Below are 25,513 nucleotides of genomic sequence, written 5' to 3' on the forward strand. Positions count from 1 at the left end.
CGACGACTCTGAGCTTGCGCTCCTTAAGGCTTACGCGCAGGATCCGAGTGAGTCATGCGAGCTAAAGAAAAACAACAATAGAGGTTTGGTTGCGCATGCGATCGAAAACAAAGCTTTTGATGAGACCAAATGAAGAATGAGATGGGGCGCAAACTGCCATTGGTACCAAAGACGGAGGGCGTGGAGGGTAGTCCATAGCGTGGTGCGACTGAGGTGTGCATTGAATAACCATCCATGGCTTATTCATGAATGAAGAATTTGGGTCGCTCCAGTCTCGTGCGCTTTGAGACTCAGCACTCCAGATAAGCTATCGAGATTTGAGGAATTAGGACATATGCCACGAAGTTTCATCCAACAATTCACTGTCAAGCGCGCGCGTGCCTAAGTCGACCGGTGTAATGTTAAAACTTCTGCTTTCACTCTACCGGACAAGTAGTCAGTCACAGCACTGTGCCAGACCGACAGTGCGCAACTGCTACCATGGTTCTCTCCATACATCCATTGACTCAACGGTAATACACTTTCTTATAGCCAAAGTGATTATAAAGTTAGTAGCTAGGCCAAAGTCTCACTGTGTGTCCGAGAGGGGTGGGCACTAATTACCTTCCCCGCAAACCGGCATGGATGGATCCATTTGATCTTAGCTCAAAACTACAATGACTTAACAGCTGTCCATCGAGGAATGTCTTCATTTGCAGACTACAGCAGACAAACAATGTCGTACAACAAGGTTCCCGTCACCTGTAAGCTCGACCTCAAGCCTTTCAAGGCCCACCACTCTGAGCAGCAATTGGAGGACTTTAAGACGCTGCTTAGACTCACACCCATTGCTCCTGAGACCCATGAGAACACTACCCGACTCGATGGTCACTATGGGTTGTCCCGGGAATGGGCAATTCGCATGAAAGATGTCTGGCTGAACAAGTACGACTGGCGCAAAACCGAAGATCACATCAATTCTTTCAATAACTACACCACCCAGATCAAAGGCAAAGATGGCAAGGAATATACAACTCATTTTGTTGCCATGTTCTCGGACAGCCCAGACGCTGTACCCGTCGCTCTCGTGCACGGCTGGCCTGGTAGCTTTCTTGAGTTTCTCCACTATCTCAACCACGTGAAGAGCAGATATACATCTCAGGATTTGCCATACCACTTTATCGTTCCATCGATGACTGGATATGCTTACTCCAGTGGGCCCTCGATTACTACAGAATGGACAACTAACGATATTGCCTACGTGATCAACGAGCTCATGACTGGTCTCGGATTCGGAAGTGGCTATATATCTCACGGTGGCGATATCGGCAGCTTCGTCTCACGTATCCTCGCGGCTAAGTATGACAACTGCAAAGCCATCCACCTGAATTTCTGTATCACTGGTGGTGAACCCAAGGATGTTAAAAACGAAGAAATTACCCCTCAAGAATGGGAAGGGATGAAGCGGCTTGCGGACTTTGGCACCTACGGAAACGCATATGCAAAGGAACACGGCACCAAAGGCGGTACAATTGGTCTTATCCTGGCATCCAATCCGTTGGCACTATTGTGCTGGATTGGAGAAAAATATATTGCCTGGACGGATGAGACGCCAAAAGATGAGGATATTCTGGACTCAGTCATGCTATACTGGGTAACGGAGACATTTCCGCGGTGCATCTACCCCTACATCGACTTCTTTGGGCGCGGCAACGAGTCGACTGTCTTTCACGGACATCCTGACTATTACGTGAAGAAGCCTATTGGATATTCGTATTTCCCGTTTGAATTAGGTCCTGTGCCTCTTGCCTGGGCAAAAACTACAGGCAATATTGTATTTCATCGTGCCCATAAGTCAGTAAGTGCATATTTTTCTACATCTCTCTGCAAAGAGGCACAAAAGCTTACGACAGTATAGGGTGGTCACTTTGCAGCACTTGAAAAGCCAAAGGAACTATTCGAGGACCAAGAAGAGTTCATCAAGGGTTTGAACTGGAGCACTCTTGTAAGCAAATAGATGTCTCGTCGAGCACTTGGTACAAGGAATTACCAGGATGAAGCGCAAGTATCAGACCCCAAATCGATGGATGTAGAGGGTGAACTTAAACATCTTCACGTCACCAATGATCGTGTATATCATCGAAAATTACATCATCGCTTTGACGGAAGCAAGGTGCCGGGCTCCATATCCAACTGTGTTTTTCTTATCAGACATCTGCAGCTGTCCAGCATTTCGATTGACCAAGATCTCCTCTGCTCCCTAACCCTATCTTAGTCTCTCAGCAGTCCCCACCGGTATCCATATATTCTGCTTACCTTAAATAAGTTTTGCTGGTGAGCTCTTTCTCAAGGTCGCAATATCTCCCTTGCATCTGCTCCATAGTCCTGGGATTAATGCCGCACAACTGCCTCACGAAATGCGCTCTCCAGCCCTCTCTCAATCATGACTCCTTCGACATTCCTGTAGTTCTGTTCCCCAACTATCATAGCTAGCATTACGAATGTAGCGTTCTAGAGATCCCTCGGACGTCATGTCCGGCGGTATCTTGAAGTGCCCTAGGTCCTCTGAAATCACCTTCAAGAGCTGCTGCCCGGATGGCTGAATGGCAACAACATTAATTGAATACAGACTTGCATACTTGCACTGATAGGATATCAGCGCAAGACTATCTGTGTGGTAGTATTGTTGTCCTATGACTAGGAGCGTTTCGGAAGCTCTTTTGCATCAAATTTCCCAATCGTCTTGACCTGTCTCCTCTTCCCAAACAGCGTGAAAAGGGGTATCGATCTCATAAGCTTGAAACATGTCTGATCGGAACTCTGCTGCAAAGTTATGTTGCATCCCAAGCCTGACTCGTTTCTAACTTAAATGCTGGTTGACTTTTGAGAGAACCTAGAAGTCTTCGCACTCTTTGACTTAGAACCTTCGAATCTCATCTCCGACTTGCTATCCTCTTAGCTCCCATTCTATAAAATAGGTGGTGTTATAGAGGTTCGTTAAAGAATCGGGTGATATAGAAGGAAATCGGGTGGAGATCGGGTATAAATCGGGCTCAGATCGGGTACGGGTCGGGTACAAATCGGGTAAAAATAAGCCACCTCTGAACTGAACTTTTCGTTGGGCCCTAGAACCTGCCTGAATGTTTACCTTTCTAGACCAAATTGCAATTTACATGATACATCCTGGCGTATGCGGGGTAAGATCCTCGAATCATTGGCCGGCGAGGATGTCGTACCCTCATCCGTGGGCCGTGGCTGAAGATAAGCCGCTTATTTTCCGATTCATCGATCTCGGATGAGTAAGTTCTTAATCGATTGAGTGTACAATTGAAGCTGTAAAGTATCTTGAAAGACTGAGTCTGTCATGTGAATTTACTTTCTCTTGTCCACTCTCTTTGAGCTAACCTAAGGACGCGTCCATTTTCTACAAATCCTGTACATATTACGCCTACTTCACTATCAGCTAACCTATCTCATTTGTTAGGTAACATATTATTAGTAAACAATTAGGATACCTTAGTAGATATGTTTGACAGCTGCAATAAAGAACAGATACGCCTCATTGTCGAGTCAGTCAGTCCGTCGCCCTGCACTTTGATTCGATGCTAGGGGGCGTCCCTCGGAGACGTGCCGCCGGAGAATAGCTCAGGTATCTCTGATACCCGCTATATGAACTGAGATACTCCAGATCCCTTCAAAGGGACTCCATCTCCGGACGGAAAGATGTTAACTTGCCACGGAGTGCATAGAGCGGATGCCAGTCTTGTATCGTCGACAGATATACCAGAGCTTATCTATTCCCCAGCAACGACCCCTAACCCCCGACCTCAGCTGCCAGCCTTGCAGCTCGTGGATTTGTTCTGTAGATCGACTCTACATAACTACGAGAGCCGCTGAGTCGAGCTTCATATGTTTTTCTAAGATAGCAGACCTTGTCACGAGTAATCGCCCGCCATCATGCCCGAGAAAACTGATCTGGAGATGGCCGTAAGGATGTCAGACGAGCTACCTCTAGACCTTGAACAGCTTAGCGAAAAGTCTGGCTACATACTTGATGAAGAGGTGCTACGACAAACACATAGCATCAGTCCAGATGTAGAAATCAAGAAATCGTCGAATGGACTAGTCCTGATTCCACAACCGACAGACTCACCACGGGATCCGCTCAACTGGCCAAGACAGAAAAAGATGACAATTTTATTCATGCTTGGATGTTGCGCATTCACTGCGGACTATTCAGCAGCTACGGGAGCTTCAGCGTTAATTCCACAGGCCGAAGAATGGAATATCACGCCTGATACTGTTAATCATGCGACCGCTGGGAATACATTCATGCTTGGTACGTTAGCATTTGCGATTAATGTACACGCAGCTAACCTACATACTAAAAGGTGCTGGTGGTGTGGTCGCCGTATGGCTCAGCTACTACCTGGGACGTGTCCCCGTGCTACTTTACTTCTCTTTACTTTCAGCTGCCACGGCGGTATGGTCGGCGAATGCTCAAAGTTTCGAGTCCTACATGGCTTCTAGAATCCTCAATGGCTTTTTCGCTGTTGCAGCAGCAGCAGGTGGTCTCATGATCATCAATGACATTTTTTACTTTCATGAGCGGGCTAGGATGATCAATCTCTGGTCAACGATGCTCATCCTGTCCCCTTTCCTCGGGCCATGCTTCATGGCGGCCATTGTTGACACGCACAGCTGGAGAGACGGTATGTGGCTTAACTTTGCAATCATCTCAGGAACCCTAGTGGCAGTAGTTCTAATCGGCGACGAGTCCTACTATCCTCGCTCTGTCCCCATACACAGCATTCCAAACATTCAAGGAGACTCCCGATATATGCGACTATTAGGTGTCAGCCAAGTACGCACCAGGTACACGTCAACATCTCTCATGGGCGCAGCTATTCGCCCTATGAGAACGATCTTGAAACCACCAGTGATCATAATCTGCTTGTATTACTTCTTTGACTTCGGTTGGACCATCGCAAACAACACCACTATCTCTGTTTTTGCAATTCCAGGCTACAACCTACGCCCCAGCGGTCTGGCAGCGCTCTACGTCGCGCCAATAGTCGGCGCCATCATCGGTATGGCATCTGGCCATTTCCTCTTTGATATCACTGGCAAGCTATATGCGAAGCGTAATGGTGGACGCCTCGAGCCCGAGTCTCGCCTGTTGCCTCTTTGGCTTGTCCTGCCGACTAAGATTATTGGATACAACCTCATCGGCTCTGCTCTAGAGCATCGCTGGAATATCTATGTGCTTGCCGTGGGTTGGGGTCTGCATAATTTCTCAACGATCTTCACCACGTCTGCAGTGTCAGCGTATGTCGCGGATGCGTATCCAGCCGTATCCGGGGAGTCGGCTGCGTGGCTAAATTTTGCACGAGCACTCGGTGGGTTTATCGTTGGGTATGTGCAGATCTCGTGGGCGGAGAGTTCAGGAACTCAAGTGGAGTATGGTATTCAGAGCGCGATAATGGGAGCTGCCTTTGTGTTTTTTGTCGTTCCGTTGCAGATCTGGGGGAGGACATTGAGGCATAGGTTCGGACCGGTGAAGCTGGAGCATGAAGTGCACAGGCAAAATAATTGAATATACAAAGAGCGAAGGATCGAGCCATATCTAAAACATTCATTGTGTTTAAAGTATCGAGAAAGCTGGATTCAGATCAAAGCAATTGCGTAGAATATGTTGGCATTACAAGACACGCATTATGTGAGCATCATAACTGCTTCAGGTAACAACATGTGTGACATTCCAGCTCTTGATGCTCATCGCTACTCATACCCAAGAAGTGGATGGACTTTTGTGTGGCCTTCATCTACAATCGAACAACCATGCTAATCAATCCACTCACTGATACCCGTAAATCACTGGATAGGCGTCCACAAAAGAAAGGTTGTTTATGCACGTAGTTCCTTGCAGCCATAACGCTACTTGATCACACGAGATTGTCGTCATCATATTAGCATGGAGAACCTAATGGCCTGGTCCACAAAACATCCACACCTTCGATTCAGCACCGATGACAAAGCTGAGAGTGAACATGTCGAGATTCTGACCTCCCTTTACACTTCGATTTCGGTGCCTTATTCCGCCTTAATCGCGAATATAATAGATCAAATTGTGTCGACCTCTTACATATACGACCCTGGCGGACAGGAAGGGTTGGAATTGAACAGCATATCTTCAAGTAACGAGTTTATCTCTCAGCACTTATTGTATCCTTAGCGTTCTACACGCACCAGAACCAAATAATCATACACACACGATAGGGTGCGAACATTGGACCACAATGGGTAAGTAGGTGACACAAAAATTTTAATGAATGTATCAGTATAGCATTGCCACATCCACCGATATGAGGGGATTCTAATTTGGGCTCTGATACACCCGAAAGAAGGTCAAATGCTTACATATAAGTGACTCGAGTTATGTCTGATTTACATATAATACTGGGGAGATTACACGAGGATTAGGTATCTACTGATGAAAGGACTCACCGAGTAGGAAATGATGTTCACGGACTTTTGTCACACTCCACTATTGCTAAACATAACATGCAGCATCTTGATTGGTCGTTAGCAAAATGCACTTCGGACGTCCGCCGTGACATCCACTCCTTAACCTCCAAAGCATAACTCGCGATGGACTCCACGGATCTTCTTTCGTCCTTCAGCTACGATGTCGAACTGTCTTCCGTCTCCTTTCATTACTCTCGCTGGGATCCACAACCTGCGACCTCTACCCACCCTTGAATTACCCCACCACCCCGCCTCGTCGCGCTCAAACCCAATCACTCTCAAGCCAAGTACAATATGGCGTTCTGCAGAGCCTTACAAGGCCGATCCCGAGGAGTTAAAGAAGCTGGGTATCAAGTATGTGTTTGACCTGCGCAGCAAGCCAGAGTTCGATATGGCCGAGCATGGCCTAGGATGGGCTGCGCATCCCGCTGAGGGTATTGAACGGATCTGGGTTCCAATTTTCGAGGATGAGGGCTACAACCCAGAGAGATTGGCGGAGAGATTCATGAAGTACATGAGCGAGGGCAAAAAGGTACACCTGGCCCATCATGCACTTACCAGTCCGATGCAGCACGCACCTGTAACAAAGCCTCACTAATACTTCATTACACTCAGGGCTTTCCCCAAGCATATCTCGAATTCCTCCTTGCGGCCGGACCTGCATATGCGAGGATATTCTCACAGCTTGCCTCCGACTCATCGACTGGCATCCTCGTGCACTGCACTGCGGGCAAAGACCGTACGGGTGTCTTCGTTGCGCTGCTTCTCTCACTTCTCGGCGCGACCGATGATGCCATTGCTGATGAATATGCGCTCACTGATATCGGCCTCGCAGAGCTGCGCCCGGGCTATGAGGCGACGATCTGGAAGAATCTGCAAGCGCGAAATCCGGAACTTGTGAAAGAAAAGGGACCGGAGAAGGCGCTGGAAGGCGTGCGGAGGAGTACTGGGTCGCAGAGGGAGAATATGTTATGGACGTTGGAACTGTTGAAGGAGCGGTGGGAGAGTGCGGAGGGGTGGCTGAGGAAGGAGTGTGGGTTTTCAGGTGAGCAAATCATGGCTTTGAGGGAGGGTCTAACAATGGATGGAGATGCGAAGGCAAGTTTGCTTTAAAGTGGAAAGGCCGATTTGATATAAATACATGCGCCCAAGTGTATATACCTTGTAGGAGTACATTAATGCGGACTTTACTGCAACAAGGCCTGGTTTTGCATCTCCCATTCCATATTTCCGAGTCCGAGAGACCATACATTGTTTAACATAGTGTGACGTTGTGCTCTGCTTCACTTGTACGATACAATGCACGTGAAATGGGAAATTATCGTAGCTCAAATGCACATCAATTCTTGCAGAAATGGTGCATAAAACGTCGTTGATATTCGGTCAGACGGCTGAATGGTTCCAAGAAACATTCACCAAGTCTTTCGAGAAGAAAGCGGGATTCAGATATCAAAGGGGCGGAACGTCAGGGATTCAGACCTCCTCCTACATATGCTATTGTTTGGACCTTCGATTTCCGTTTCCCAAATATTGCATTTAGATGTTTCGGCGTTGCTTATCAACTACCCTTAGTCACACAAATATTACTAGTCTGCCCATCTCCATATACAACAAACAATATATATCATTGTACATAGGCTTTCAACACTGCCGCTTCACCAATATCTCCACCAAACCTCATCCTCACACCCAAAAATGCGCCCAAAACGGCATTGCCCAGAAACAGCGGCATCTTCAGATCCTGCGCCGCACCCACAACCTCTGCCAAATCTGTCACTACGGTATCAAGGTTGTGCGTGCATACGCCCATCCAATTCTTTTCATTTCCACTCAACCCTCTGATCATCAGCTTCCCCACATCACGTAAACTGTGACTGCCACCGGCGGCATCAACGGCCAAGCCGTAAAGCTGGTCTAAAGGGATGCCGAGATGGCGTGCGAACGAGAGTGCTTCGGCGGCGGCGAGGAGGTGTATATTTGTGAGGAGGGTAATTACGAGGTTGGTGCGCTTATTCACTTCGTCTTCGCTCAGCCATGATTGCGGAGTTTGAGAAAGGGAAGTGTTGTGGTAGATGCGTAGCACGCCGGCGTCGTCGTGAGGTCCATACCCCTGATTCAGTGCGGAGAAGTAGACTTGTTCGGCGAGGGAGCTGAGTGGGACTGGAAATGTAGTGGCTCGAGCTTGTGATGTAACAATACACTGGAGACGTGGTAGTCAGATAGGGGTAAAGAGTGAAAAGGAAGGGGTACATACGACATCTTTGAGGATAATTGTCAACGCACTAACACCAGGATAGTAATCTTCGTTCAACATCCTGGTCGTCCGATTCTCCCACATCCAACTCCATGCCGCACTCCCGTTCACCCTCTCTACCACTATTCTCGGATCTAGGCCCAGCTTCACAGCCAATCCCATGCCTTCGCTCGCGGCCAGTATGTGGATTGCGGCAAGTACTTGGTGCACCATCTTCATGTTGCTGCCCTGACCGATGCCACCGTCAACGATAAAGAGCTTGTTCTCGCCGGACATCTCTTTGAGGAGCCACTGTCCTTTGGCAATTGCTTCAGGCGATGCACCAGCCATAATTGTTAAAGTGCCATTGACCGCGCGCGCGGCACCACCGGAGACCGGACAGTCGATTAAAGAGATGTCGGAACGACCTAGTTGTTGCAGTTGCTGTGCGACGGATTGAGCGTATGTTGCCGGGACAGTGGAACAGAGAAGGAGAGTTGCTCCATTCGGTAGACCTTCCAAGTACATCAGCGTCGCAACATCATAAGTTCTGCCACATTACACTGACCTTTGATGATGGGTTTTGCGTCGTCGAAAATAGCAGATTGTGCTTGTTGTGCGGTTGCTACCATGCAGATATAGAAGTCGTTTCCTTCTGCAGACTCTTGTAGTGTTGCTACTGGGACTCCACCAGCTTGTTCGAAGCGATCTAAAGATGCTTGGGATATATCAAAGCCTTTCACTATATATCCCCGTTCCACGAAATGTGTGGCCATGCCAAAGCCCATAGCTCCTAGCCCACAAAAGCCTATCGACGGCTTGGTAGTAGACATTATCAATCAATAGGCCAAGCTTGTAAGCAATTGTTGAACTCCATGGTGGATGAGAGCATTGAGCCATTATGTACCTGGCCTCACAGTGTGATCGTAATAGTCGCAGTAAGTACCTCACGATTACACACCGGATAGAAAGCCGCGCTGCGGGGATATGTGGACCATTTAGCCAAAAGCGGGGCAGGTAGTTATCCCCACATTCCATTTAAAGGGAAGTCGAACTGATTAGTCATAGGTTGAACTCTCGTCCATGGATGATTTATCTGGTGCTTACGAGCCCAGGGTAAGCCGTGACCGTTCACCCTGTCAGGGGTCCACCACAGCACCTCGGAGAAGTCGCCGATGGGCCACTAAAGTTTATGCTTGCTTATGATAAATAGATCTGTTCTCCGGTGGGCAGAATGAGCATTCACGACTCTGACGCCATCAATTGGTCCGAAACTGAGATAATCGAAATCAACATGGTGAATCCCGGTATGAAGCATAATCGCGCGCTCAAGATCCTCAACGATGCCGCGGCTGGTGGATACGGCATACCATCCATGTGTTGCTACAACGTCGAAGGAATCATCGCGACCATTCGGGCCGCCGAAGCGAAACGCTCTCCGGCTATGATCCTATTGTTTCCATGGGCAGTACAATACGCAGACTCTTTACTTGTCCATCTCGCCGCTGAAGCATGTTCGAAAGCCAAGGTCCCTGTTACGTTACACATGGACCATGCGCAAGATCCAGAGATGATCAAACGAGCGGCTGATATGGGTGGTTTTGATAGCATCATGGTCGACATGAGCCATTACGACAAGGAGGAGAATCTGAGGTTGACGCATGAATTGACCGAGTACTGTCATGCACGAGGGATCGCCACGGAAGCTGAGCCAGGTCGAATCGAAGGGGGCGAGGATGGTGTGAGCGATACGGCAGACCTTGAGGGAGTCTTAACGACACCAGAAGAAGCGAGAGAGTTCGTCGATACTGGAATCGATTGGTTAGCCCCGGCATTTGGCAACGTCCACGGCTCGTATGGACCGCGTGGAATTCAGCTCGAGTACGAAAGGCTGGACGGTATCAACAAAGAGGTTGGCAAAGAAGTTCGATTAGCCCTTCATGGAGCCGATCCCTTCACCATGGAAATTTTCCAAAGGTGTATCGGTCATGGGATTTCGAAGATCAACATAAATAAGGTAATGAACAATGAGGTAATGAACGTGTGGAAGGAGAAAGCCGGCACGGCGCCACTCACGAGTGTGATAGAAGAAGGTACTAATAATATGCAAAAGGCCGTCGAGAGGTGTATGGACATGCTCGGATCGACTGGAAAAGCTTGAGGGACAAAACGCATGGTATGGTGCGGGCCTGAGTACAAAGAAGATTTGATATCATGGCAATTTTAGGGTCTAGAACTGGTATTCAACTGAAATGCAATGTTTGTCTGAGATCGGTTTGAAAGGGTCGACGTTCGTAGCTAATACCCGTACGGGAGTAAGGTAAATGACGCCACGCAAAACAACAACCTAAAAGCGCGACCAAAGCTGATGAGTGGGACCCTAGAGAAATAGACACATGTAAAATGAATTGTAGGGCACAGCGTTCCTTCAATCAACCATGGCGGCGCTTCTTCGATGCGCCTCCTGATGATGCCTCAATCATGCCGGTCAGTCCGTCGTAGTCGACCGTCTCGATGCCGTTCTTCTCGATAGCATCCAGCTTTTTCTGGCCTGCATCGATGCCCAGTACGACCAAGTTGACGGCCTTTGTGATGGAACTGACAGTTGATCCACCATGCTCCTGAATGACAGTCTGGATTTGTGTGCGTGTATAGCCTTCGATCGTGCCCGTGACGCAGACAACCTTGCCACTCAATGCGTCCTTTGATCCTACTGGAGTTTCAACAGTAGGACCCGTAGCATTTGAGGGCTTCGCAGCTGCAGTAGTCTTCTTCGGTTTGGCTTCTGCGGTTTTCTTGGTGGAGGTAGTCCTCTTTGATGGGGCTACTTGCTGGAGCGGCCATATGTCCACAACGATCTTCGTTTCGCCAGTGATTTCCAGGGATCCATCCTTGCGTTTCTTTGTCGAATCTGGTTTCTGGCCATCTTCGGCACTGAGTTCTTCGGCGCCAGAATTCGCGGCAGCGAGTGTAGAGTAGATGGAATTAATCTCACCATCTGCCATGACGACATATACGCTGCCTCCGGCCATCGTGATAGTCTATTTGGTACTAGTGCTGGGAGCCCGAGAAAGGTCGTTGTGCAGGCAACTGACAGACGCTTGACTCTTGAGACCTGAGCGAAAGAAGGGATGAGAGATACCAAACGACAGAGCAAAGAAGATGTGTTGGCTTTATGTAACTCTACTACGCGTTCTGCGCGTAAGATTCTAAAGGTTTGCTGCCTGGAGCACGCGCTCACGTGTCAGGCGACCAGGTAACTGCTGACTGATTGCAGCCTTTCGTTCATCAAGCATGATGGACTGAATCCTACAAGAATCTTAATCTTCTGAAAGAAAGATAGACGTCTCTTCCCATGCCATCGAAAATTCCTGTCAATCGCAGCGACATGATGCGCCTCCGAGTCTAGACTGTGAACGCGATTTGACAATTCGAACACTGTACCAATGTATCTACTCAAATCATCATGTCCGCTATCTCAAAGCCTGTGCAGCGATCGGAAGAGGTGATTCGTTACTCGACTCTCGGAAACTAATTAGCGTATGCTATCCTGTGTGTGGTTGTGCCGAGGAGCAGTTCGTTCAAGCGCAAGCGCGAATCGTATCCACAGCTAGCTAAACATGACGTCGCTCTACGCCATAATGTAGAGTAGATATAAACCCTTCGCGCCCATTGATTTATGTCGATTCGCCTATAGCTTTCATCCGAAACTTGGGTGTATAAAAATCAAACTCCGACGTCCAAACTCAAACCCTCAGATTTATCGCTATGGCAGCCTCTATTCTTGATACAACTCGTAATCTTGTAAGTACTCAGTCTTTTCAAGGCAGTGAGCTCCAATTGGACCCCTAACTAATTTTCCAGTCTCTATACACCATACCAGCGGCGTGGGTTCTCAGTATTGCGCCGCATTTCTATGCTGCCAGTCTCGGAAAGTTTGATAACAAAGTATGTGGGAATCGAGCATGGAACTGTGGGGATCTATGTACTGATCACCTTCAAGCAACCTCGCACGTACACGAAGGATAGCGAGAGTGACCAGTCCATAGACAAGGCTACCAAGTCCACAATTATCCGTGCTGAAGGCGCACAGCAGAACGGCTTCGAGAACATTGGTCTCTTTGCTGCTGCTGTTGTCATTGGAAATGTCGCGAAGTTGGACAACTACACTCTGAATATACTCAGCGGGAGCTACTTGGCCAGCCGTGTTGTGTACAACTTGGCGTACATCAATGGCACCACGGATACCATTGGTAAGTTTGGCTCACCTTCTGATATGTTGCTTGTATTCCTTGGCACTTTAATTTGCAACTGCTGGCTAACAACCCCACGCAGCGACCTTGAGGACCGGAAGCTTTCTCACCGGTATCGGCATCATCTGGACTTTATTCATCAAGAGTGGAAACATTCTCAAGAATCAATTGTAGGCTAACCAAGTGACTTTCTGACCGTGTATATAATGTGATCGTAAATGTGTTGTAGAGGAATGCGATGCAAAGTTTGGTGGGATGCTTCGTTCCACTCGTACTGGTCTGGCCTGGCAGAGACGATTTACTCATTGTGAGTGGCATTGTTATGTGTCAAGTATGCAGCGCCGGTGCTTATGATCCTTCTGAAATACGTCTATAATACATCCAAAATACATCTATAATGCATCTATAATACATCTACGCACCATCTATGCACCCCGGTCCAATAGTGGCCTGAGAAACGTAGATATCTCATATCACTGCGGCCAGACCGAGTGCGGACATAGGTGGTACATATATGCGACATTAATGACTGCGGCTTGGGCAGACATGATTGTTTAAGGATCGGGAAATGATGTTTCTGTGGAAGTTTGGTAGATGGAAGAGTGAAAACAGATTTGTTTTCTATTCACATGAGAGATTATTTGTATCAATTTTTCGGTGGCGAGGCACTCCTAGAGATCATTGCGTAGTCAATACCGCTCAGGTGTCTTGCTATTTTACGTACACCCACAGGTAGAATGCCGTATAGACCAATCCAACGTGCGTATAGCGGGGCTGAGATGTCACCGCTTTCACCGGCATCGACTAACTTGATAATTTCCTTTGCGATCTCTACAGGCTCAACAATGGGCGCTAGAAAATTGGACGGAGTTCTTACACCCGCAAACAGGGATGTCGACAATTGCCCCGGGCAGCACAGTATAGTGCGTATCCATGGAGCAGATTCGTGGGTCGACAACTCGAGTTCAGCTTTGAGAGATGCATGTAGAGCGTTCAGAGCAGCTTTGGAAGCGGTATAGTCAGCTGGAAGGATTAGCATATCGAAATTCAGCCCAGAACAGTCCTGCTCACATAAATTCGCTGCACCAAGGTTTCCCAGAACACTAGAAACAGTGACAATTGTGCCGCGTCCTTCGTTCAACATGCCCGGCAAGAAGGTCTTGATTGTGTAGAAATGTGAGAGGAGGTTTGTACGCATAGTCCGCTCCACATCTTCGAAAGATAGATCCAAAAGCGATTTGCCATTCATGACGCCAGCGTTGTTGATCAAAATGGTCGGCGTTCCAAGCTGCAATCAATTTCAGCTTGCTGCTGCTGTTACTTTGCTTGAGTATGCTGTAGACTTACATCCTGTTCGATCTGCTTTGCCGTATCCTGTATCTGCTCACGACTTCCAACGTCACATTTGTAGTATGCAATTCCCTTTGCCTCCGCCTCTTTTCCATCTTGCACATCCAAAATTGCCACACTCGCGCCTCGCATACCATATACCTCCGCGATAAGCTGTCCCAGTCCACTACCACCGCCTGTAATGACGATTACCTCATCCGAGAGATCGACATCGCGTGGCAGACCGTGGGCAACTCTCTTGTTGACAACGCCAAGTATCCATAGTATTGTGATGAGTGTTGCATAAGCGATTGCGACTTTCATGGAAGTGAAATGGTACGGCGTCAACTGCGCTCTCATTGAGAGAGGCACCATCCACGCAATGAAGGGATGTAGGAGAGACCTCTGCAGTACCGTATTGATTGTATCGATGGTCATATAATGCTGCCATGGCTTGTCGGGGGCAGTTTCGCGAAATTTGGGGGTTGCAATTACGCGCTCTAATCGAGGGACGTCCGTCGTCATTGTGTAGTATATTGGAAGCCGGATTTACTGTGAGGTGAGTCGAAAGGACAGTGAAGCCCTGCGCGATAAGGACTAAGGCGGTATACAGCTAAATATGATGTATGTTGGGTTGCCACAGATCAGGAGGTCTCGAGCGAGTCTCAGGCACGTCTCACGTTTGGTCTTGGTACAGAACGAAATTCGTCGGGTTTGCTATGAAAAGATTATGGATTTACAATGCTATATTAGGGATTCGTGAGATCAAGAGTAAAACATGTTGATACAATTGCGGTGTTTGCATTTGCCGTGGAACGATCACGGTGCGCGCAAGCAATTCCAGTGTTTGTCCAAGTGGTCCTGTCGGCCGGATTTTCGTGACCAGCAGATTGTGTCTAAGGAGCCAACATGATTTGGCATCTAAGGAGGCGGGCCTCGCTGCTCCTTAACAACGCGGAGCCCTTACCCCATCCCATGTCATGCACCTGTTGGCCGAGCTCTAAAGATGTTTGATCCAACGAATATTCCGACCTCACCAAAAGAGGATATTACCAGCATACAGCGTGATTCAAAGCAATCTTGTGCTACGACCAGTATAGTGCGGTTATCCGCAGTAACCCTGCTTTCGGTGCGGCCAACATCTGTGGAGCACCTCTTTCACTGTTACCCATCCCATCACAACGAACGGCCCTTTACCTACAACCGTATTCTGCAATAACAATGGCGCGAGTACAAAGCCTCTCGCCTCAGGCATCGGACTATCAGGGCCGGCCAAACTCTCCTCAACACATCTCGAAGCGAGACAAAAGACGCAACATGCTTTCCGAAAAGCTTGTCGATATGGTCACTTCGTTCGCCGACAACCGTGACGCTCATTACCGCGCTCAAGCGACAGCTTTGCAAGCTGACCTCAGCTTAATCCTCAAAGCAGACCCATATTCAAATAAGCCACTAGAAGACAACGGCTACGACGTCGCAGAGGTTGCTGCCAACGTCACCGGCGGTCAGTCGACAGCTGCACCCAGCCCACATGGCGATTTCGCAGCACAAGTTGGACGGTATTATTCAAAGTTTGTGGACCAAGTGAACGATTCGCTTGAAGAGCGTGATGTTGGCTTAACACTCTTACACGTGAGCAACTCAATTCCGCTCTATCTTCGTACACGAGAGCTAATTTGATTGCAGAAAAAATATGAGAACCAACTCAACGACATCGAAAAGCTACACGAATACCGCACAAAACTCGCGGTAGAGGAACATAAAGCTCTGAAGGGCACCCTGCGTGAAAGACTCATCCAGCAGCTGAATCAGAAGAGATCGCGATTACTTCGAGAAAAGGAACAACTGGATATCGCTGACAGCAACGCCCAGCTCCTTCACCCAAATCAGTTCACAACTGCACATTCTTCAAGCCCTGGTGGGCCGCAGGGACCAAGAAAAACTCGAAACACAAGACAGCGTGTTGGTGGTGATACAGAAGATGTAGCTGCGACAGCAACAGACAATCGGCGCAAGCGAAAGGCAGCTACATACGAAGAAGAAAACGACTCGCCTGGACCAAGTGGACGCAATGTTGACATTGGTACTGGATCGCCATTCCGCGATGCCAAAGCGAAGACGGTTTACACCCAGTTCGAAGCACCTGTATACTCGATCGACCGACTCTTTACCGAGAAAGAATTAAGCCTCAGCAGAAATCATGCCGAGCACGCCACCATCAACTTCTTCCGCAAGCCTAAGGTTCCAGACTCCCGAGAAAATGAAGCTGTGACGAACGGGGTCAACGGTGACCACGCGGATGATGAGTCGCACACAGCGATGCTGGAAACTGATCAAGATGACGACGGAAATGCGCAGGACATGATTCGTACAGGCAGCTATCATGCCACAAGAGGAGCAGCACGCAATGCTCTGGGCGATTACGACAGCCTTACAGAACGTCTCTTCCGCATACCATCATCAGGTCCGGTGTTTTTGACTGCATCATTCTCAAATATGATTAACAAGCCAAATGCTACGGCGCCACCTCCGCCAGCATTGTTGCCCGGAGACGTGGACGCAGACCTCGCGTTGATGACGCGCGATATCGATCCAGGCAACCCTCTTCTGGAGAAAGTTTTGCAGCATTCTGTGAGACCACTACGGACTCGCGAATATCAATACCCGGTGCGACCAGGCGACATCAATGAGGGGCCGATGCCAATACCGAATCACTTGTACGGTGGAGAACCCATGAGTGCGCAGACTAGTCTTGGTGGGCTCAGCGATGTAGGGCCGTCGGCACTTCGTGGAGGATCGCGACGAGCAAATCACCTCGAGGTTACGAGCTACACGCCCGAGCGATTCCTGAGTCGACAATGAGCGTTGAGTCTGATGTGTACGGAGATCAACCTAGACTAATATTACGGCATTCAAGTGCAGCAGGCATATGCATCTGCAAAGGAGTTTAACGGTGCTGGAGCAACATGGGATGTATTATTTGGCGCATAACGGAGACTTTACATATCAGGGCCAACATAGAACAGGTTGCGACAGGAGGGAATATTTCCAAGGACATCCACAGCGATGGACCGGAGCTCCCACTAGACATGTAAACACCAGCAGAGGACAAATATCACGAGCATAGCATAGTGATCGCAGATGGTGACCATATCTACACCCATGCAGTGAAAACTCTGCCCTCTATGATTACGTTACATGCATTCACCGACTTTACCCCCAAGCCGTCTGCGCCCGGTATTACGGTGGCGTGGATAACCTTTGAAGCCCGACTTACATGTTGCGCTCGTTGCGCTCGCAGTCAAGTTCTAATCAATTAACAGATGAGCTAGATCGGTATGAAAATGACGCGGTGCTCTCCTTGGATATATGTAACCAATAACTACCCAGCTAAGTACCCAAGAACCAAAAGAATCGATAAAAGAAGCTCCTGTTCGATCATCTATCGATCATCGGATGACTGCGCGCATTCTTTTTCATGTCACTCGTTCTTGCGCTGTGGGCGCAATTAACCTCATCCCGGCCGTTGCCCTCTCTGTCTGTCTTTCCCTACCCACGTGTGCGTACTAATGCATCATCTTGAAGCGGCGAGGAAGACTGCGGTGGCATTCAGGTGAATGGGATACTTGCATGACTCGTTACGTCCCGGCAATGCTCTGTGCATAAAAGACTCCATACCCGCCTCACGAGTCAAATATCAAGATATGCTATCGTTCTCTGGCTGTGGCGTCCAGCCTTCAGCCGATTCCTGAGCTATTCCATCACCGTTGTTGTGTTTGTGTCAACATTCCCATTTTGGCCGTCTCGCTCCTCTTCATCCACGATCTGTATTGTATCATTATAGTTTTCTTAAGTGCCATACACTCATGATTGATGCTTATCATTGTTTATCTCTCTGGTTTTGTAAAGAGGTACAACGGGTACTACAATGGACAAACTTTGGAATTCGTAGATTGACATATACATACACATGCGTTCGCAACCCCATCCTGAATGCGCATGGGACAGGAAGACAGGAGAAGATGTCCCTCTGTATGCCGTGGGGGCTATTATTGCAGAGACATTCATAGAGTGGTCCGATGTGCATACTCTGCGACGTACATAACTTTTCTACTACTACGTGGTTTCTATTTATAACCTCTGGGTACCTGTGTGAGTGCAGCACATGGCACTACTTGCGGCGCTAGAGCCATCTTTAGTGGACAGATTGTAGTACTAATTAATTAGGGTTTAGACGTACTAGTGGATCAGTGTGTATCAAGTCGGGATGGTACGGGAGATAGATATGAAAATGCCTCAACGCTCATGCTTCGAATGAAGAAAAGAGTACAATGATGAAGATTGAGATTTCTACTCATTTCTCCCCAGAGCTATACATGTGCCATGAGCGTGTTGTGTGTGAAAGCTAGGCGATTTAGAGGAACTTATCAACTGGTTATGGTAATGATATAGCTCAAGTAGGCACGGTGTGTCCAATACCACTGGAACTCATCAGCGATGTCACTTACAGGGGCTTGTATCAGGAGTTCTTTCTGTGACACTGAACCCCACCTGACTGGAAGGGTATATATACAGATGCCAAGGGGTTTGCAACGGTCAATTGACTCCGCATGCGCTCTCCCTGGATCCGGAGAAACGCAGTTCAGCCTTCATGTCGCCGTCGACGCGAGGTGCAGTATGGCTCACGCTCCTTACAACATTCACGTTCTTTACATACCTGACTACGGCGTACAATCCAAGCCTTTGGCCTGAGCATTACACATACGGATTCCACGAGTCATGCGATCCCTTTCCCTACGTGGAGGATGCCGTGGATGAAGCCATCAGAATGGCGGACGTTAGTGGCGAACACTTTCGACGTATACTTGGGGACCAGGATATGAATTCGGCGTTCAAGCGCGTGTTCAGGGCCAGAGACTGGTTACTGCCGAGAGACAAGTACGGGCTCAGAGACACGACATGGAAGATCTACAAAATAATCGCGAACATGCGGCCCTATGGCGGCAGAAGGTGGTGGGATGCGCATATCCACATCTACTGCGACAACGACAAGCGCTGGGAGCTAATGCCGGACCGCGGTGAGCAACCAGAACTCTCCGGGGAAATAAACAGTGACCTAGGGCAGCAGCTCAGTCACATTTCTAAGTCCCGGGCCAAGAAATACTCCACGAGCAACATAGAGATGCAGATAGTGACGCCCAACAGTAAACGTCCCATCGATGACCAAATCTGGGAGGACAAGATGAGCAGTGTGTTTGCGATCGGTCTGCCGGAATGCCGCGACCCGGTTTTCGAAGAAGAAGAAGGAGGGTATGCCGCGGCGATGTACAATCAAGTGAGGCCAGCGCCGCCATATCGACAAGTGACAACGGTGGCCACGATAAGTGTGTGTAATGCCCAATCAGCAGCTAGGGTAGCGACGATACGAGAACTGAGGCATGCCGGGTTTTTTAATCGTCACGAGGCTCTGATAGATGACATGGCCTATCTTTTGAGTTTTCATATTCTACATGAGCTTATGCGTATTCACCCAATGAACAGTAAGCTTACTCTATTATTACTAGACAGTTCTGTTTGCAGCGTGTAGCTAAATCACACATCTAGGATTATTCAACGAATCTGCACAGGACTGGGGAGAAATCACCAAGTTAAATGCCACCGATGCATTAAGCAATGCGGCGAATTTAAGTACGTCTACCCGCGGTCGTCGTTCGCCATTTGCTAATATGATGAAGCTTTCTTTGCCTTGCTAATGCGAATGCATGCCGTGGGGTGGGTGCTGAGTAGGGACGAGACAAGAGCCGAACTAGGTGTTCTGACTGGCCCTAACAACATAGAACGGCCAGAGTGGGTTATGCGTAATGCTCCTACTCCTCCTCCTCGTCCTCCCCCAAGATTTCAAAGATGGGTCGACGCATTAATGAGAGGAATTGGTAAAATTGGCCGTAAAGGGGGCTCGAGTGACTCAGGAAGCGCCTGGTCGGCAAGCAGTTCAGTGCGCGGTGGTGATGATGTTGATGATGACCCCTTCGCAAACCCAGGAATCGCCCCGCCGGCAGGCAGTTCAGGGAGACATAAGACGCCTACTAAAGATTTGAAGGGTAAGGGTAAGGCGAAGGAGGAAGATGATGGAGGTAAGTTTGTCTTGGGAGATGATGATGATGATGAGGATAAGGTGGAGGTTATAAGTGACAACCTGTATAATACTCGTGTTACGTATCCACCAGAGCAAGGAAGTAGTCGCCAGCCAATGATATAAGAAGACTTTCAGAGATACATCAGATAGTTCGCGTCATTCACGAGTTCGAAAAGAGTACTTGGGATATAATAGTAGACTTGAACTTGGGCAAAAAGACGTATAATAAATAGAACTAATAATCATAATAAACATGATCATAACCAGAGACATAAACATAAACATAATCGTAAACATGATCAAAATCATAATCAGAATCGTAATCATAATCATAATTGATGGTGATGATTAAAGGCTGCTGCCACGAATTACATAGGTACGACACGTGACCAAGCACGGACTCTAGGTAATGAATAATATGGACGTGGGAGTCCAATACGACGGAACTATTGCGGATGACATGGCAACTCTAATAATAATCACCCATCATCGATCTTCCACCGGATTAGACGGAATGCAGCGAAACCTAATAACCTGTTGCACTATTACTAGCTGATACCTTAGTCGGGACAAAGCCCCGCTTCTAAGCTGCCGCATCTGCTTCTATATAGGCCTCGCTCTCGCCCGCGATCGCCCTCGGGTGTTTGCCTCTCGCCTCTCGCCGACAAGCCACTATAACTAATTAGAATACGTACTGCCCCAGTAGTCGCCAAATGTGGCCGTCTGCTGTTGCTGCTGCTGCTTACTTACGATGCGTTAATCATGAAAAGAGATGACAGCGAGCGAGAGAGAGTCTTGAGCAAGGAAACGACAAGGACCTCGACTTTGCCTGTAACAGCTACTGTTCCTGCTGCGTGAGATCCGATCCCTAGCTGGTCTGTCCTGTCGTGTCTTTTACTCTCCGCCAGCCTGTAAGAATAGTCCACACACACACTCCTCTCCATTTGGACGGCTTGAATTGGTTCCGCTTACAAGAGCCGTTAGCATTGTCTTCCAAGTGCATCTGCTACTCACTTCCCATCAAAACTCTTCTCCACCGCGCGCCACCCTCTTCGCATCTCTCTGACCTCCCACCGTACCCTCGACATTCCTCTATTCTCCCGGAGCACGACCTTCTCTATCGTAATGTTGCCCGACTGAATCAATCGCTGAATACCGACATACTTCTTTCCTCGGCTGCCCGCAAGGCCGCTCTCGCGCCATCTCCATTCGCTACTATATACTACATACACTATGTTGGCCTCACGACTTTTACGTTATTTCGCTGCGGCGACCGCCTCATTACATATTGGTCATGTCAATGCGATAGACATGGATCCCGATGACCACAGTACGTGTTCCACCCTACTCCGGTGCTTGGGCGTTGTTGCCTGAGGTTTCGGTACGATGGCTATGCACGTCACCATCAGAACCGTCGGAGCCGAAGTCTTGGCATGCCGCGACCGCGATCACAGCATACAACCGCCTTCGCCATCTCGCGCGACCATGCATTGCTGACTGCTTGCAGATAGTGTCAAAGCTGCTGCGTCGACCGTTGCTCATGGTCTCATGAGCTATTACCATGGAAATGAATCTGGTCAGCCTGTTGGTTGGCTGCCAAGTCCTTACTACTGGTGGCTCGCCGGTGCCATGTTTGGAGAGGTCTGTCTTTGCGAGTTGTGCGCTACTGGGAGGCTTCAATGCTGACTGTGCATAGATGGTAGAATACTGGTACTATACCGGTGATGACACATACAATGATTTGGTCATTAAAGGCCTGCAGGCGCAGGTTGGCGATAACCAAGATTATGAGCCGCTGAATGTCACGAAACAGCTGGTGCGTCGCCTCATTCTTGCACAGAGTCATAGGCTACCTACTAATTCAGATCGCAGGGCAACGATGACCAAGACTTCTGGGCATACGCTGTGCTCAGCGCTGCCGAGCTCAAGTTCCCCGATCCACCCCAAGGCCAGCCTTCGTGGCTTGCGCTCGCTCAAGCCGTCTTCAACAGGCAAATTTCGCGATGGGACGCCCAGACCTGTGGCGGAGGTCTGAGATGGCAGGTCTTTTCCTTCAACACGGGTTACAATTACAAGAACAGTGTGTCGAACGGCGGCTTTTTTCAGCTCGCAGCACGTCTATACAGATACACTGGAAATCAAACTTATTATGATTGGGCTGAAAAGATGTACGATTGGATGGAGTCTTCCCCTCTCTTGACAAAAGACTTTCATGTCTATGATGGCACAACTACAGACAACAACTGTACCGACGCAGATCGTCATGAATGGTAAGCTACGACATAAATGCTCTTTTTGCTCCGGCACTAACCTCCCCAGGTCCTACAATGTTGGCATGATGATCGCAGGTTCCGCTTTCATCTACAACCACACGCAAGATGAAAAGTGGCTGAATAGGCTGAACGGATTCATCGATGTTTCCGACATTTTCTTTCCCTATAATGGCGTGAACACCGGCGGTCCGGTCCTTGTCGAAGTCGCATGCGAGATCATATCAACATGTAACAATGACCAGCCATCATTCAAAGGCTACCTAGCCCGCTGGATGGCCCTTGCCGCTCAACTCGTGCCGCAAACAGCAGATCGAATCCTGCCAAAACTACACTCTTCGGCAATCGGCGCAGCAGCACAGTGCTCTGGTGGAACAGACGGCGTGACATGTGGTCGCCTATACAATCAAACTCAATGGGATGGTAAATATGGTGTAGGCGAACAAATGAGCTCGCTGGCGGTCATTATGACACTCTTAATCGACACGCAAGCACCCCCTGTCACGGCCAACACCGGTGGCACAAGTGTGGGTAACCCGGCCGCTGGTACGAAGAACAACGATCCGACGAATCCGTACGCGAACATGCCCATCACCACCGGCGATCGGGCAGGTGCAGGCATCTTGACAGCTATTATGCTGGCCCTCACGGTCGGTGGTGCGGTCTTCATGGCCAGTTGAAGGCCTTGCTACGACACATGTAAATGTAGAAAAGCTGGGATATTGGTATCTTTCAACGAAGTGCATGAGACGCCCGATCACGAGGCGTCATTAATTATTGGTTTTTTGGTATACCTTGGGGGTTTTGCGCGCATCCTGCGCAGATTCGACTGCATTGATTGCTAGCATTCAGTATACATATATATGTTGTACACATGTGCATCACGAGCATGGCTCTGTGGAACTGTATATATTTGAGATGACGAAATACGAAATATGAAACGATCTAACAGGGCCCATCGCTCCTTCTTTGGTTCACGTTGAATGGATGGCAGCGGCGACCCAAATCGATGACAGGCCGCGTTTCACTCCTCTCTTTTCCTCATCTCCCTACCTTCAATGGTACCTACTTGGACAACTGTCATCGATTTCCTTTCGGCCTATTGAAAACGTGTTTCTAGAGGCCGACCCTATTCTGGCTGTGGCTGCGGCTGCACAACGCCCCAACGCTCCGCGAACGGGTCGTTACTCGCATCAGTATTCCTCACATACTCCACTCCATCCGCAAGCTCCTGCGCCATGTCATCGCCATACATTGCCGCCACGAACGCATACGTCACGTCGATCCCGGCCGCAACGCCCGACGAGGACCATATCTTGCCGTCCGTCACCCAGCGCGCCTTTGCGACCCAGTGTACTGCCGGGCCTTGCGATGTTGCCTGTGGAATTTTACTTGTTTGATGTGGTGTTGTCGGGTTTGCGGGGCAGTGGGATTGATGGACGGACATGGGCAAGGCAGGGGGTAGATACGGGAAGAGGAAGAGAAGGAAGAGAGAAAGAACGAAAGAAAGAAAGAGGAATACACACCCACGTCCAGGCCTTTTTGTTCGTCGTCGCGCGCCGTCCATTCAGCACGCCCGTCTTCGCTACCAACGCACTGCCCGTGCACACCGTGACCAGATACTGCAGCTGCGGAAACACATCCGCGACAAACTGCACTGCGGGCGCGATGTTGGCGGCGTCGCGCGTGCCGCTGCCGCCGGGCACGAGTAGTACTTCGATGTCTGAGGGTGCAGTGGCGAAGGTGTGCGTTGGCAGGATGGCTTCGCTGAATGCGGAGGCGTCGGAGGTGTTAGTGCTGACCGGGTCCATTGTGGCAGCGAGGAGGGATAGGGAGAGGGGATGGGTGCGGGAAAGGGTGTTGAGGATGTCGAGAGGTCCGAAGACGTCCAGGGCTTGGAAGCCTGGGAAGAGGACGACGGCGTATTTGGTGGGTGGTGGTGTAGTGGATGTTGATGGCGATGCCATTGTTGTGGTCGGGAAGGGTAACATAGCGAGGAATATGCTGTTGAGAAGGGCGAGTCTCATGGTATATGGTGAGAAGGAGTAAGGGAGAGTAGACTGGTAGTTTGTAAATCCGACAGCAGACGGAGTATAATATCAGACAAAATGTCTTTGAAATGCCGGAAAGACGAGAATGTGGATATAGAGACACACGCAGACACACACACAAGATGCGCTGAACCGATCCAGATATGATCAAGAAAAAGGCAAAACCAACAATCAACCAAAAACTCGGCGCTGACAGGCCCTACATACACACATATATACCTACGGATCCATCCGGAAACATATCGGTGAAGCTGATCAGCACCGCCGTAAGTAGAAAGATGGATGCTGCCATCCATTCAATGGGATCCATCCATCCATCCATCCCCGACGCGGGAACCCCATCCATCAGATCCCATCATCCATCACACCTCCCTTCCTCACATTAAACTCGAAGGATCACACACACACACACATCCAACCAAGGTCGCCAGCTAAATCCCAAACCGGCAACATTTCCAGCGCAAATGCTCTCACGAGCCGAGCACGGCATGGCATGGCATGGCACATGTTTGATGACTATCAATCAACCTTTTATCTAATTAGTATGCATCCATGCATACATGAGATATATAACGTTCAATCCATGTAGAATCAACTCATGATCGTCGTCGGAATTGCACACACGTATCATACACACACAAACCCACATACACACACACACACACACCCCCAAAGCCGAAAGCACGTCATTCTGAATAAATAAATACCAAGCAAGCAGCACACACACTTGTCAA

At 48.9% G+C, this 25,513-nt stretch overlaps 12 protein-coding genes across 12 annotated transcripts; 8 read left to right on the plus strand and 4 right to left on the minus strand.

Moving 5' to 3' along the window:
- Positions 1-480: 480 nt before the first annotated feature.
- On the plus strand, positions 481-1,996 carry EJ05DRAFT_492728 (alpha/beta-hydrolase; the record flags this gene model as incomplete). Its single annotated transcript, XM_033746052.1, has 3 exons — positions 481-483; positions 731-1,837; positions 1,898-1,996. The coding sequence occupies 3 exons, from the start codon at positions 481-483 to the stop codon at positions 1,994-1,996; spliced, it is 1,209 nt and encodes a 402-aa protein (XP_033600825.1).
- Positions 1,997-3,972: 1,976 nt separating this feature from the next.
- Positions 3,973-5,575, plus strand: EJ05DRAFT_438237 (MFS general substrate transporter; the record flags this gene model as incomplete). The annotated part of the gene is made up of 2 exons (XM_033741825.1): positions 3,973-4,318; positions 4,371-5,575. The coding sequence occupies 2 exons, from the start codon at positions 3,973-3,975 to the stop codon at positions 5,573-5,575; spliced, it is 1,551 nt and encodes a 516-aa protein (XP_033600826.1).
- Positions 5,576-6,584: 1,009 nt separating this feature from the next.
- On the plus strand, positions 6,585-7,845 carry EJ05DRAFT_451835 (tyrosine protein phosphatase 5). The gene is made up of 2 exons (XM_033742401.1): positions 6,585-7,039; positions 7,123-7,845. The coding sequence occupies exons 1-2, from the start codon at positions 6,668-6,670 to the stop codon at positions 7,618-7,620; spliced, it is 870 nt and encodes a 289-aa protein (XP_033600827.1). The 5' UTR covers positions 6,585-6,667; the 3' UTR covers positions 7,621-7,845.
- Positions 7,846-8,105: 260 nt separating this feature from the next.
- EJ05DRAFT_349829 (uncharacterized protein) lies at positions 8,106-9,773 on the minus strand. Its single transcript, XM_033740991.1, has 3 exons — positions 9,309-9,773; positions 8,762-9,255; positions 8,106-8,707 (listed from the first exon to the last, which is right to left on the minus strand). The coding sequence occupies exons 1-3, from the start codon at positions 9,571-9,573 to the stop codon at positions 8,132-8,134; spliced, it is 1,335 nt and encodes a 444-aa protein (XP_033600828.1). The 5' UTR covers positions 9,574-9,773; the 3' UTR covers positions 8,106-8,131.
- A 98-nt stretch (positions 9,774-9,871) lies between these two features.
- EJ05DRAFT_475702 (putative fructose-bisphosphate aldolase) lies at positions 9,872-11,131 on the plus strand. The gene has a single exon (XM_033743866.1). The coding sequence runs from the start codon at positions 9,975-9,977 to the stop codon at positions 10,899-10,901; it is 927 nt and encodes a 308-aa protein (XP_033600829.1). The 5' UTR covers positions 9,872-9,974; the 3' UTR covers positions 10,902-11,131.
- On the minus strand, positions 10,822-11,937 carry EJ05DRAFT_475703 (uncharacterized protein). The gene has a single exon (XM_033743867.1). It carries the CDS (start codon positions 11,770-11,772, stop codon positions 11,173-11,175), a length of 600 nt encoding a protein of 199 aa, XP_033600830.1. The 5' UTR covers positions 11,773-11,937; the 3' UTR covers positions 10,822-11,172.
- Positions 11,938-12,508: 571 nt separating this feature from the next.
- On the plus strand, positions 12,509-13,167 carry EJ05DRAFT_499904 (uncharacterized protein; the record flags this gene model as incomplete). Its single annotated transcript, XM_033746914.1, has 4 exons — positions 12,509-12,544; positions 12,605-12,688; positions 12,744-12,993; positions 13,076-13,167. The coding sequence occupies 4 exons, from the start codon at positions 12,509-12,511 to the stop codon at positions 13,165-13,167; spliced, it is 462 nt and encodes a 153-aa protein (XP_033600831.1).
- A 196-nt stretch (positions 13,168-13,363) lies between these two features.
- EJ05DRAFT_531562 (short chain dehydrogenase/reductase) lies at positions 13,364-15,161 on the minus strand. The gene is made up of 3 exons (XM_033749035.1): positions 14,341-15,161; positions 14,065-14,281; positions 13,364-14,016 (listed from the first exon to the last, which is right to left on the minus strand). Exons 1-3 carry the CDS (start codon positions 14,845-14,847, stop codon positions 13,640-13,642), a joined length of 1,101 nt encoding a protein of 366 aa, XP_033600832.1. The 5' UTR covers positions 14,848-15,161; the 3' UTR covers positions 13,364-13,639.
- Positions 15,162-15,543: 382 nt separating this feature from the next.
- On the plus strand, positions 15,544-17,184 carry EJ05DRAFT_499906 (uncharacterized protein; the record flags this gene model as incomplete). The annotated part of the gene is made up of 2 exons (XM_033746915.1): positions 15,544-15,954; positions 16,009-17,184. The coding sequence occupies 2 exons, from the start codon at positions 15,544-15,546 to the stop codon at positions 17,182-17,184; spliced, it is 1,587 nt and encodes a 528-aa protein (XP_033600833.1).
- Positions 17,185-18,860: 1,676 nt separating this feature from the next.
- Positions 18,861-20,691, plus strand: EJ05DRAFT_537769 (uncharacterized protein; the record flags this gene model as incomplete). Its single annotated transcript, XM_033749405.1, has 4 exons — positions 18,861-19,862; positions 19,927-20,010; positions 20,058-20,456; positions 20,654-20,691. Exons 1-4 carry the CDS (start codon positions 18,974-18,976, stop codon positions 20,689-20,691), a joined length of 1,410 nt encoding a protein of 469 aa, XP_033600834.1. The 5' UTR covers positions 18,861-18,973.
- Positions 20,692-21,547: 856 nt separating this feature from the next.
- Positions 21,548-23,562, plus strand: EJ05DRAFT_349923 (mannan endo-1,6-alpha-mannosidase). The gene is made up of 5 exons (XM_033740992.1): positions 21,548-21,788; positions 21,966-22,099; positions 22,155-22,274; positions 22,331-22,728; positions 22,778-23,562. Exons 1-5 carry the CDS (start codon positions 21,692-21,694, stop codon positions 23,406-23,408), a joined length of 1,380 nt encoding a protein of 459 aa, XP_033600835.1. The 5' UTR covers positions 21,548-21,691; the 3' UTR covers positions 23,409-23,562.
- A 62-nt stretch (positions 23,563-23,624) lies between these two features.
- Positions 23,625-25,023, minus strand: EJ05DRAFT_475708 (class I glutamine amidotransferase-like protein). Its single transcript, XM_033743868.1, has 2 exons — positions 24,255-25,023; positions 23,625-24,106 (listed from the first exon to the last, which is right to left on the minus strand). The coding sequence occupies exons 1-2, from the start codon at positions 24,693-24,695 to the stop codon at positions 23,858-23,860; spliced, it is 690 nt and encodes a 229-aa protein (XP_033600836.1). The 5' UTR covers positions 24,696-25,023; the 3' UTR covers positions 23,625-23,857.
- Positions 25,024-25,513: the final 490 nt, after the last annotated feature.

The sequence above is a fragment of the Pseudovirgaria hyperparasitica genome, assembly GCF_010093815.1.
Source record: "Pseudovirgaria hyperparasitica strain CBS 121739 unplaced genomic scaffold EJ05scaffold_7, whole genome shotgun sequence".
Lineage (NCBI taxonomy): Eukaryota > Fungi > Ascomycota > Dothideomycetes > Acrospermales > Acrospermaceae > Pseudovirgaria > Pseudovirgaria hyperparasitica.

What these genes read in the sequence shown, in the direction of transcription:
- EJ05DRAFT_451835 (XM_033742401.1), top strand. Translation starts at nt 6,668, where the DNA reads ATGTCGAACTGTCTTCCGTCTCCTTTCATTACTCTCGCTGGGATCCAC. An exon ending in ACATGAGCGAGGGCAAAAAG is followed by an intron (nt 7,040 to 7,122) that starts GTACACCTGGCC and finishes CATTACACTCAG; the next exon opens with GGCTTTCCCCAAGCATATCT.
- EJ05DRAFT_349829 (XM_033740991.1), bottom strand. Translation starts at nt 9,573, where the DNA reads ATGTCTACTACCAAGCCGTCGATAGGCTTTTGTGGGCTAGGAGCTATG. An exon ending in CGCAAAACCCATCATCAAAG is followed by an intron (nt 9,256 to 9,308) that starts GTCAGTGTAATG and finishes TGTACTTGGAAG; the next exon opens with GTCTACCGAATGGAGCAACT. An exon ending in CAATTATCCTCAAAGATGTC is followed by an intron (nt 8,708 to 8,761) that starts GTATGTACCCCT and finishes CCACGTCTCCAG; the next exon opens with TGTATTGTTACATCACAAGC.
- EJ05DRAFT_475702 (XM_033743866.1), top strand. Translation starts at nt 9,975, where the DNA reads ATGAGCATTCACGACTCTGACGCCATCAATTGGTCCGAAACTGAGATA.
- EJ05DRAFT_475703 (XM_033743867.1), bottom strand. Translation starts at nt 11,772, where the DNA reads ATGGCCGGAGGCAGCGTATATGTCGTCATGGCAGATGGTGAGATTAAT.
- EJ05DRAFT_531562 (XM_033749035.1), bottom strand. Translation starts at nt 14,847, where the DNA reads ATGACGACGGACGTCCCTCGATTAGAGCGCGTAATTGCAACCCCCAAA. An exon ending in CAAAGCAGATCGAACAGGAT is followed by an intron (nt 14,282 to 14,340) that starts GTAAGTCTACAG and finishes AATTGATTGCAG; the next exon opens with CTTGGAACGCCGACCATTTT. An exon ending in CCTTGGTGCAGCGAATTTAT is followed by an intron (nt 14,017 to 14,064) that starts GTGAGCAGGACT and finishes TAATCCTTCCAG; the next exon opens with CTGACTATACCGCTTCCAAA.
- EJ05DRAFT_349923 (XM_033740992.1), top strand. Translation starts at nt 21,692, where the DNA reads ATGTTGGCCTCACGACTTTTACGTTATTTCGCTGCGGCGACCGCCTCA. An exon ending in CCGGTGCCATGTTTGGAGAG is followed by an intron (nt 22,100 to 22,154) that starts GTCTGTCTTTGC and finishes GACTGTGCATAG; the next exon opens with ATGGTAGAATACTGGTACTA. An exon ending in TGAATGTCACGAAACAGCTG is followed by an intron (nt 22,275 to 22,330) that starts GTGCGTCGCCTC and finishes TTCAGATCGCAG; the next exon opens with GGCAACGATGACCAAGACTT.
- EJ05DRAFT_475708 (XM_033743868.1), bottom strand. Translation starts at nt 24,695, where the DNA reads ATGGCATCGCCATCAACATCCACTACACCACCACCCACCAAATACGCC. An exon ending in ACAAAAAGGCCTGGACGTGG is followed by an intron (nt 24,107 to 24,254) that starts GTGTGTATTCCT and finishes AAAATTCCACAG; the next exon opens with GCAACATCGCAAGGCCCGGC.